Source organism: Tympanuchus pallidicinctus, unplaced genomic scaffold (genome assembly GCF_026119805.1).
Source record: "Tympanuchus pallidicinctus isolate F22 unplaced genomic scaffold, pur_lepc_1.0 scaffold2, whole genome shotgun sequence".
Lineage (NCBI taxonomy): Eukaryota > Metazoa > Chordata > Aves > Galliformes > Phasianidae > Tympanuchus > Tympanuchus pallidicinctus.
The window spans coordinates 52,251,540-52,263,708 of NW_026294721.1; the positions used below are offsets into that span (position 1 = coordinate 52,251,540).

At 37.4% G+C, this 12,169-nt stretch overlaps 1 protein-coding gene across 1 annotated transcript in view; it reads right to left on the reverse strand.

Moving 5' to 3' along the window:
• COL25A1 (collagen type XXV alpha 1 chain) overlaps positions 1 to 12,169 on the reverse strand; it is a 289,300-nt gene that overhangs the window by 54,291 nt on the left and 222,840 nt on the right. The window contains exons 12-13 of the mRNA XM_052681793.1: positions 11,156 to 11,200; positions 971 to 1,024 (exon numbers count right to left, since the gene is read on the reverse strand). Coding sequence (XP_052537753.1) covers positions 971 to 1,024; positions 11,156 to 11,200 — 99 coding nt within the window. The remainder of the gene's footprint in view (positions 1 to 970; positions 1,025 to 11,155; positions 11,201 to 12,169) is intronic.

The window sequence follows — 12,169 nt, forward strand, 5'->3', positions numbered from 1 at the left end:
TGAGAAACTAGCTTAATGGCAAACTCAGATTGGTGCACTGAGCGTGATCCTGACAACTCATCTCTGTGTTTCTGGCTCAGAAATGCACCCTGCCTCGTCTTTGCCCCCTTCTGATGGCTGGCAGTCGCTAGGCAACTCGAAGATTACAGCTGTGCATATGAATTAAGCATTAAGTGCCACAATTTGGCTTCTGTATACGAAATAAGAAAGGGTCACGCTCCCAAATGGTGTGTTTTCATCCCTGATGGACAAGCAGCCAGTCAGTAAACGTAAAGAGCCTGCCCTGTGTGTCTGTCAGCAGCAGTGTGATGCACAGAATCAGCTGAGGAGCACTTGTGCACCAAAGACATGCTCACAGCTGATGGGATTAGAATTCAACATTACCCATTCCAAGAGGCCCACCGATCACATCATCGAGCTTGCTTTTATACAGAGTTATAAGCTTTACGTTCCATTCCACTCATTCAATATCAAAACAGCAGAAAAATAATCATTTAACAACAAAATAAATGCAAAGAGAGACTCTGACACATCAAATATGGGCCCAGACATGTTCTTAGTGCAGTCTATTGCTGACTGCCATTATAGCAGGATCAGCGCTCAAGACTTAACCCTGACATTCATCAAAGATTTGACCATAGTAGCTCTTGAAGCCTGAAACACATTGTAAAGAGCATAAACAAAGCCTTTCTGAAAAGGTCTCCATATTCCCAAAGACTTGCAGGCATATTACATTCACTTGGCAATGGATGCATATGCGTCAGTGCCACTGACTGGAATTATATATGCACAGCAGAAGATAATGCTTCTTTATGGTGCAATGTGTAAAGCCTCTGACAGTGCTGATCACTAGAGAGAACAGATCACTAAAAGCCAGTCAGAATATAAACACTGCTTGGAAAGAACAACTGTGATCTATATGCACTCACGTACCGTGTGCTTTTGTTTTTAATCCATTTCCAGTACTAACCTTAAGCCCCGCTGCTCCTTTCTCCCCCGCTATGCCAGGCAAACCAGGTTCTCCCTAAGAACACACAAAAAAGATGCAGTTAACAAAGACATGACAAAATACATATTAACATCATTTCACCGTCTCATATTAAGTGGACTAAATCTAATTTAAGCTCCTGTAGAGATAAGAAATAATTCTACAGAAAGCACCAGAAATACGCATGTGTGAAGCTAAACAGAAAATAGAACTGAGACTTATGATTCTGAAAAGCTGATCAATTTACCTTAAAAGCAGTCTTTCCAGCAAGGCTAGCATTACTTCTCTCTTTCCTACAACTCAGAAATACAGCAAGAAAGGCTTATCTTAAATGACTTTGACATTCTGCTCCTAAGGAAGACAGACGGTGATGAAAAATGAAACGGGTTTATTCCAGAAACAGAAGAATTTGGAATAGATAGCTTTTTAATTTTTTAAATATACCTTGCTTGTCAGTTTTACACACTCTAGTACCACCAACTAAAAATTAGATTTAAAAGACTTTAAAAACTTCAGCATAACATTAAAGATCCAAATTTGGGGTATTTTAATATATAGTAGACATAGACAAGCTTGTTCCACAGCTTGAAGAGTGGCAAGTAATTTTCATAAGTCAGTCAATAAATGACAATTACTTGTAAACTTCTTTTTTTCTCTAAACTGAAGAAAAAAAAAAAAACAACCGAAAAAGCAAATAACAAATAGAAAAACAAATAATTCTTAATGATATTTCCTGGTGTTTATTTCCCAGATTCACTGAAAAAAATGCATGCATTATTTGAGAGACATGATGTATCAATGGCTTACTGGTAAACATCTAGGGTTGATGACTGAGTAAAACCTTTTGTGGAAGTTATGCCTCAAATTCACAACAAATATGCATATTTTTTGTAACCCTCGCCTACGCACTAATGCATTGCACTTCAAGGTGGGAAAGCATGTTAAAGCAGCATCCAAAAGAACAGAAGATGCCTTCAAATGAGTTCCTCAGTAAGCCTTTTTGCTACATAAATGTAATAAAAGGCCTAAAAGTTCAGTTCAATAGCTAGTACAGTAATGAAATGAGAAATGATAATTCAGAAACTCAGTAGATATTTTTATATAGGATTCAAATTCAGTAGACAGGATGAACCAACTCTGCTCTAAGTTACAGAAGAACTGAGATACAAGCTTGTTCCAATCATCCAAAAAAGCCTTCCACTAAGAAAGATCTTTTTATTGCTTATACAGTCATATTTGAATCAGAGATATATAAACTTGATTCCCCAAGAAGGTTCCATTCTAGTTCTAAATTAAAGGAACATAAAGTACCTTAATGTCACCAACTATGGGACTATTTCAAAACACAGAACAAAAACGTTGAGGTTCTTGTAAAACTCTACTGAGCTATTCTTCACAGCAAAGTGTTAGGTGCTATTAGACTCACAGACAATTACAAAGCTATTTGAGTCAGCCCTTTTCCAGGCTCCTTTGTATTGTAGTAGCTCGAAGGCTGATAAAGTAGCACAGGCATTTGATATATGAGCGGTCAGGATTTGAAGCTGTTTGAGATTAGGCATAAGCGTCCTAAAGGATTGACCCAAAAGACATTTGGAGAAAACTGCCAGTTGACAAAATGAAGCAGAAGGGACTGATGGATATGCACTTGTTTCTCCTCATCCCACACTGCAAACAAGTTTGTTTCTGTCTCCTTCAATTTAAAACAGCTGCAGTTGGCTGACACTTCAAGGGGCTTAAATCAGTAATCGAAAGGTCAAAGTCCCAAGCTTGTGCCTTCCTACCAAATTTACATATCCAAGTATTGCATACACAGCCATTGGTAGGACAAAATATGAGACTAAAAACTGGACAAAAAAGTTGCCTTGCTTTCTTAGGATAAAAAAAAAAAAAAAGTAAAAACCTCTGGCTGCTATGTCCTTGTAGTAAATCACTGTTTCTACCAACTGTCCTGTTTCTGGACTATATGTGACTTTCCTATGGCCATCAAACTTTATGCTTCTATCACTGGAAGTACAAGCCAGAGGCATTATCACACCAGGTATTAGCTCTGGGAAAGGGAAAAACTGAAGGCAAACCTACAAGGAAAGCACAGTAATGACCTTGCACCTTAGTGCTTTTGAAGTCATTATCCTCCTGTTTCCAAAGCCTTAAAGCACAGAGGGACAGTATAAAACCACAGTTTCCCTTTCACTGCTTTAGAACCTGATTTTATCGTCTATACAAGCAGGAGCACTACGACGAAACATAACTTTATTGCACATAACCTATCTTATATGCTACCCCAGGAAAACCCTGTTTTCCAGGGCTAAAGCTGATTTTTAAGTATTAAGTATTCTATTAAAGCCTAAAATAAAATATAAAAACAACAACAAAAAACAATAAAACAAAACCCACAACCAACCAATAAATAAAAAAAATTCCACCCAAATAAACAGAACAAAGCCCCGACAGACCTCCCACCAGGTAGGAAACACCAAAAATAGCCACATGTTGAAACAGCAGCAAACATTTTGGAGGAAAGTAGATTGATAGTTTTCCTGCTGCACACTAATCTTAGTATTTGCCATGAATGTAAGTTAAAATATTTCTATTAAGAAGTATGGTTAATTACTTTCCTTCCATTTATTTACTTTTTTGCTGCTTTTTGCTTTTTTTTTTTTGTTTTCATTTAAAGCATATATTAAAACTAAAAAATGCTGTGTATGTTTGTTTCACTCCCGCAGGTCAGTGTTTGGGAGATTAACTGCTGCTCTTTTGGCTGAGGACAGTTACGCTGCTGTTCAAGGAGAGATGCATGGAAGGGAAAACTGGACATTCAGAAACACCACCTCATGCATCAACTGCAATTAGAGTGCTTTTAAACTTGGCAAGGTGTCAGAAGCGATAAAACTATATTCCTCATCTCGTGTATTTGTACATTCACCAGGCCATGGTTAATGGCTTCCCGACTCATATTGCTGTCTCTCTTTAACAGCACTGACAGCAAAGGTGTCATGCTGCAGAAACAATTGCCTTCTGCATATCATTTAGCTTTCAAATCAAGTCAGCATATTTTTCTTCTTCCCCATTTAAGGAGTGATTTTGTCTATAGCACATCTAGGTTTGTGTCATAGCTTATCTTTCTGCAGTCAAGATGTCCTCAAAAACAATCACACAGGGACAGGCATGACTAAAACAAAACGTGTCCTAAAACCTTATAGTGCCTATGTAAAAGTATGACATACTTACTTACTACACTTAAAATGATATCAACAGCCACAGTGCACCCTCAAATAAGAGTTGCAAGGCCCAAAGAGCTTGTGTAAAAATATCCTCAGAAGATTCTCTTGAAACTTTCCTTATAAAGATAGACTGCAGGAAAGATATTGTGGGCAGGTTGGACATAAGTAGCTATAGTCCATAAAGATTTTGCTGTACTTGTAAAAGCAGTAAAACAAACAAAACAAAACAAACAAACAAACAACAAAACAAAAAAACCAAACAAACAAAAACAAAAAACAAACAAAAACAAAACAAAAAAAAAATCAAAAAAAAACCACCAAAACCTCCCAGATGTACAAAAATCAAATTCCAAACTGGTAAATCTGCAAATTTTGCATTAGAAGTTCTCCTAACATAGCCCTTGCCTTCTGTTTTGTACAAAGTTCTGTTGTCTTTGAGTTATGGAACCAGCCACAAATGGTCCAGTTTTCATGACATAACTATACAAATAAACTATAACCTAATAGAAAATGCTAGAAAAGATACCTTTTCCCAATTTTAATATAAAAAATACTATAATAGTAGTGAGTAAACATTTGTCTACTGCAGAAAAGGACACCACCACCACTAGAAGTTTTTAAGCATGTAAATCCCCAGTTCTTCTCTTGCCTATGATCATCTGAAGCTATTTAGGTCCAGTTCGATGAATTCAGAAACGGTCTCAGAATGATGGAAACAGAAATTTCCAGCAAATGTGCTATTGTTCTTTCACCCACCCAAAATCAGGCAGCTAAATTCAGTATGATTGTAAGTGCTCCTGTGCTCCTGATGACAGGAGAGGCTTAAAATGAATTAGAAAAAATACTATCACATCAGCAAATTATGATGTCAAGGCACAGCTGAAAAAGTTATGGAGAAAGTTACTATTCAGGATCTTTCTGGTCATTTCCAGAAAGGTCTTCAGCAAAACACCTTGAGAAGCAGAAATATTTTGATTTTTCTTCCAATTAATATCAACTACCACAGCAAACAAAATACCAACATGCCAAGAAGAATACATTCAAGCCAGCCACTTGGTTCAGGAGTGTCAAGTAGTTCAAAGAGCAACTCTGGACAGCACAGCAGTGTTGCCTTGATCCAAGTCCTGGTCCTCTTGTGCCTGTATTACCCATATGATTGTGTTAACATTGAGAGACCAGCTCTGTCTTTCCTGTATTAGTTTGGGTAAAACACATCTTTTGCCACCCTGCCCAATGAACCGAATTTGATCAGTGCAGAGCACTGCTTGGGCTCAGCTGACAATTTGATAAAAAGCTGTCACTATGAATGCATAAAACCTACTTCAGATCAGTTCTGAAAATGTATCAGCCACCAGAGTACATATTGAAGGAATTCAGGCTGTTGAAATCATACCTCTCCTTAATAGAGCGATCTGTGCCCTTGAGGTATATACCTCTATGACCAGAATTAAGCAGCTAAAAATAAAATGGCTGGAGGCCCTGGCCTTTCTTGTTTGTAACAGAAAAACAGCCTAGAGGCCACTGTTCTGAAATAAGTTTGGTTTCGGTGGGATTCATAACTCCATCTACACCAGCTGGTTGATATCCATCTCGCCCTAAGAAGAAAGCCTGTCAGTACTGCTATATTTTCCAGTCACTAGAATGCAATCAGTTGTAAGGATAAGGAAATACAAGAGGCCCCCAAACTAAATTCAGTCTATTTTTACTCTAAAATACATAAACAAGGACAGAGGGGAAAAAAGTAGTTTCTCAGACATGTTACTGTGATTTCCATTTCAAATCAGGCTTGAATTATTTCCTTTCAACTTGCTTTTCACCCCCCTAAAAATTAACTTAATGTTGTTTGTTTAAGAACTGGAAAGCTCTCCTGGCCCACTCACCAGCTGAAATTAAGTGGAAAGTCTTCAACAGGACTCAGCTGGCCTGCAAACCTGTCTGGGAAACTGTGAACTGCATTCAATGATATTTCCTTCCTCTATATTTCTTTATTTGAAATAAATGCTAGTACATATCTCCTTCATTTCTCCAAAGAGATGTGGTAATACTACTTTTGAAACATGTCCGACATTGTACAGTAGGAGGAATATCAATGGGGAAATACATATGAATTAGAGTAACAGAGCATGAGAAAAGCAGCAAGCAACATGCACACCAAGACTCTATGGCTACTAACAAGGAAGGGAGATTTCTTTGAAGTTTATCAAACTGCTATTGTCAAACTATTGGAACAACCTGAACTGAAATGACCTGTACTGACTACCATTCTGTTCTTGATACATCCTTACAAAATAATAAAAAATAATTCCTACAGAAGAAAAAAAAACAAACAGTGCACAGGTTTCTGTTTACCCAGTGACAACCCACTTGCACCAGGGTAAATTTAGGTTGGACATCAGGAAACTCTTCTGTACAGAAAGGGTTGTTAAGAACTGGTAGAGGCTCCCCAGGGAGGTGGTTGCATCACCATCCCTGGATGTGTTTAAAAATCATTTGGATGCGGGGGCATGATTTAGTGGAGGGTTGTTAGTTAGGGTAATATGGTTAGGTTGTGGTTGGACTCAATGACTTTCAAGGTCTTTTCCAACCTGAGTCGTTCTATGATTCTATAACACTCTCTCAGACTGCAAGAATTACTAAGTGGCTACTTCCTAGTTATTCTTCTCAACAAGATAAGCAGAATGTGGCTACAGTTTCCTAAATGCAGAAACAAACAGGGAATGTAAACATCCTTTCAAGATGACTGGTAATATTTCATAGGATTTGGCCTGAAAGAAAAAAATATATGTGAAACGATGACGATAAGTTTGCTACTATGAAATCTATCAGTTAACAGTCCTGCAGGAACAGGTGGGTTGTGTAAAATTACACTTACTCTAATATTTAGAGATTGTCCAAGAAAAGTGGTTCATACGTCAAGGGATTAGAAAATCGTTCTAAGTGTACTCAGAATTTATGATCTAGTTTCCAGACCAACCGGTCAGACTTGTCAATCGTCTCCTATTTTCCACTATTTCAATTAAAGAAGAGGTGAAGTGAAAGGAAAAAAAAATTGCAGGCACATATATGATGGTGATGACCTAAGTGTATTACTCAAGTGCTTGTGGACAGGGAAAAGTTAATTCACTGTCGACATTCATCAGTTGAAAGATATTCAGTGCTCAGATGAGGAATGCATTCACATACAATTTTAAGCACGTGCTTAGAATTCTACCTTTTAAACTAAGGAAAAATAGTAATATGGATCTTCATGTACCGCACATGCTGCTGTTGAGCAGAATGAGTTCACTGATTAAAAGGCTACCAAGACAGTGCAATTTTTTTAAAGCTTTCTAACTCTGTATCTTCTTAAAAGGAGATGCATCACGCACTGAAGTTGGTCTGCAATCAGCATTAATCTCTCTGAGTAAAGCCAGGAGTGCCAGCAGTCAGCACACAGTACTGGCCAAACTTAATGTATATAGACTCCTAAAAAGGCTGTACATAGATGTCTGACACTGAAATTATCACTCTGGTTGTCATTCAACTGTACCTTGTGAGAAACACTGCACTAAGAATCTGTTTTTATTGTCCAATATGGAACAATGGACCTTTTGGTAGCAAAATATTAGCCTGGGAATCCTAGACTGCACTCAATTTACTAATACTAAATTCAGATAAATATTGCTTCAGCTTAGATTTATTTCTACCATTATTTTAAAGCTAACAGAACTTATTTTTTAAGAGAAACTTCAACATTCAACTTTCATCTGCTTATACTCTACTTCTCCAACTTTCTATCTGCTTATATAACACATTTTCTGCACATAATGTAATGCTTACAAGTCAACCATAGCTACCAACTGTAAAACACCCAAATCTGACTACATTTTACACGTATCTGGCCAGTTTTTACGTTGATATCTAGATTTAGTTTAGTAATTCATTGTTTTTTCTTAAAATTTAGAAGTAGTCCATCCACATTAAATAATTACATTATTTATGTATACACTTTTTATTACTTTAAGTAATGACTGTTTTAGATGCCATAAATAGAACAAAATAAACATAAAAACATCCAAATGTTGGGGTTATTTGTTTTGTTGTTTTTTTTTTGTTTTGTTTCTGTTTTTAATTGCAATTCAAAGTTGATAAATAGCAGTTAAATAAGTGTTTAACTTTCATTTCAGGAAGAAAATTTCAGATCTGTTTCCAAATCTTCCAAATCTATACGTTAATACGTTAGTAACTAGACAAGCTTTTCATATCTGGCACATCTGAATTATTTCACTGACATCCATTTCTCTGCACATACAGGCAAAGATTTCTGAATAGACATCATGTGAAGATACATTAAACACTTTGATAAAACATGAATCATCACTTCTATTCAATGTGTTTGCAACTATGCAGTCCACTCTTCTCTCATTGTTCTGCACATACAAAGAAAATCATGCTATAAAATGTGGTCCTGCATTCACATTTTAGTCACATTAATTACTTGAACTCTATACACTAGTACCGTCTGTGCTTGCACCTACTTTCAATTATTTGTGCTAGAATTAAATGGAGTCACAAAGGAAACAAGGAAAAATCTCAGGACTTAACATAAATTTACTTTGTAATATAATTTTTTTAACGTACTGTGTGTTATATATACCTAGCTCCCAACTTTTTTTTAATGTCATTGTTCACAGTAGTCATAATGTTCTGAACATAAACATTGAAAAATAATAGATTCATGGCAAGATTACCACCACTATAGTGAAATTACTCATATCATTTCCTCTAGCCACTGTTAAAATGCGTATTACAATAATAGAAGCTTACTGTTAGGAAAGCACAATTTAAATGGAATTATTTAGAAAAACTTAGTGCCTTTTTCTCAAGGGCTCTTGGGGAGGGAGGCAGAAGAAGGCAGAATGAAGGCTGCTCCAAAAGTAATGCCTCCTATTTTATTTTGTTGGCCCATGACATCACAGGTGGATGTTAATGGATGGCAGGATAGGTTGAACCTTCCCACCAATATTTGATTCCATGTTGTTGCCATGTGACAGATGGCAACAGAGGGGCAGTCTGACAGAACGGTGTCTGACATGAAAATACATATGAAGCAAAAATGTGTCACTGAATTCCTCCATGCAGAAAAAATGGCATTCACTGATGCTTGCTGAGCGCTTATGGAGACCTGACAATGGATGTGAGCACAGTGAAATGCTGAGTGGGTGGTGCATTTCAGCAGCAGTGACAGTGATATGCAAGACAAGCCATATTCCCAATGGCCATGCACAGCTGTTACTTCACAAATGTAGAGTATCTTGATCAGCCTATCAACTTGAATAAAGTGGATTATGACCAGGGAACTGAATATTGGCTTCAGCGCATTGAAAGCAATGGTAGCAATATTGGAATATCACAAAATTTGTGCTAGGTGGATCCCATAAATGTTCACATGGGAACAGAAACAACACTGTAGGCAAACTTGTCAAGATCTATTGAACCAATATGAGGCTGAAGGTGACAGTTTCCTGGACTGCATTATTACCAGTGACGGGACATGGTGTCACGACTGTAAGCCAGAGTCAAAACAGCTCCATGGAATGGTGAGATGTGAATTCCCAATGTAGTAAAAGTTGAAGACGTAGCCCTCAGCAGGTAAAGGGATGTGTATTATGTTTTGGGAGAGGAAAGGAGTGGAAGCTTGCACTTGCACAGTCAGACCAATTAAGAAGACAACCTTTCTCTTGCAGAACAATAACACCAGACCCTATTCCAGTGTGAAGACTATGGAGCACATTGCTCATCTTGGCTGAACTGTCCTGCCACACCCACTGTACAGTCCAGTTTGGGCATCTTATGACTTCCATCTGTTTGGGCCAATGAATGATGGACAGCCAGGGCAACATTTTCCTTGCAATGACTCTGTCATTGCCACTGTGAAATAGTAGGGTCATCTCCACTGGTGCAGATTTGTATGAGCGCAGCATGCAGGCTCTTGTTCATTGTTAGCAAGAATGCATAGCTAACAGTGTAGACTATGCTGAAAAATAGTGTTTTGTAGCTGAGAATTTGCTCTATCAAATAGTGTTTTTGTGCACTTCTTATTTGTTATATTTTCCATGGAGGCATTACTTTCTGAGCACCCTATATGTAATATGTTCTTTATACACTATCATTGCTTACTTCTCAAATACAGTGAACAAGCTACAGTATCATTTTCCTTTTGGTATTCCCTGCAAGTGCTTTTCAAGTTCACTATTAATGTTAGTGCTTATGAGAACAACAGATGGTTAATACTGTTTGCAGCCAGGGAGGGATATTACTTAAAAACTTCACCACACAGTTTTGCCAAAAAACCTTAGCAGGGCTTTGAAACAGCCCTGCTGCTCCTTATGGAGCACTGTCCCAGACTAGGAGTCAGCTTAGTGAAACATAACACTGACTTGACTGAGTTACCATCTCCTCCCAGTTGCACTCAAGACTATTTCTTTTCTAATAATTTCTCTGCATTTTCATTCCCAAGTTTAATTTATATTATTGTCTACCTGCTTTTCCAGCCTAATCATTCTCTATTTTCGGCTTGTATTAACAATGTGTTGTCACTGTACAAGCACATAAACGTAACCACTTGCATCATGGAACTGAGTTAACAGAAATTAAACCAAAATAAGCTGTAGAAAAAAATGTAGTTCATAAATGTACTGAATAAAGTCATACACTGCTTACACGGATGTCTATCAGTCACCACCAAATCTGAATGTGAGATTTTTGGAGTAACCATGTTCACTGACTAAAACTAGAAAAAATAACTTCAGAGCACAAACCAGATTTTTTATAGTCTTTTCCATGAGACTGATTTGAAATTAGAACCTTGGATGTTCTTCTGTAAATTGCCCATGTGAATGAGCCTTGAGTTGCTTTAATCAGTGACACAAATAGGTGCTGTGTTGACAAAGTCAAGTGAACTCACCATTTGTCCATCTTTCCCAGGAACACCAGGCACTCCAACAGAACCCTGGTGGGAAAGAGATGCCAGCGTTTAGCAAATTAAACAGGCTGAAAACTTTCACCTCTTAATACAGCACCTAAAAAAGATGGTGAATGCCAGCATATTCTAAGTGCAATAAATTTTTCAAAAACTAATTTATATTCAAGTTGAGCTCTCTTTACAAGTGACTGTTTACATTAATCATACATGTTTTTGTGTTGTACGTTCTTATGCTCTTACAATGTATGTTTTAGTGACTGTCCCACTGTATAGCCTCTTTCAGAAAGGAGCCTCAAGTTGGTGGTAACTTTGTTGTGAATGCTTCATAAAACATGTAAGGATTAAAATGCAATTCCATTTAATGCTCTGGATAAATTTTGAGTTTGTTCTGACATAGCCCAACATAGTGCCTGAACAAAATCATTAATACTTCAAATGCTTTCAAGCATCTGAAATGGAGAGATGTGCTCCAAGACCAATAACTGGCAGGGTCAATCTATCTTAAAGCTTTTAAGGGATAATCTGCAATAGTTCAGCCTGATGGTGCAAATTACCAACAACCTTTTAAACTGCTTCAGTATTAGTGCATTCTGAATTTCAAAAAACAACAAAACACGGACCAAAAACAAGGAGTAGACAAAGAAGCAGCAACTCATAATGTAAGAGAAGTCTTTTTAAAAACTCTCACTCTATTTTTTATGATGGGCAATTTTGTTTGAAGAATCTTATCTGACTGTTGCTGCAGACGTCCAGCAAAAATCTCGGGCACGAGAAAAGGAGCTCGCACAACACCATCCTTTTTTTCTGTAACAGCGATGTTGCACGGCAAGGAATCTGACAGTGTATTTTTATTTTCCATTAATAAATATCTGAATGGGTTACAGATATAGCTATTTGAATGGCTGGTAACATAAAAGATTGGCTGGGAGACTGGGAAAGGCAGAGGCTGTATCAATGGTGAGACGCGCAGTTGCTCAGCGGCTGTGAAAGAAATGA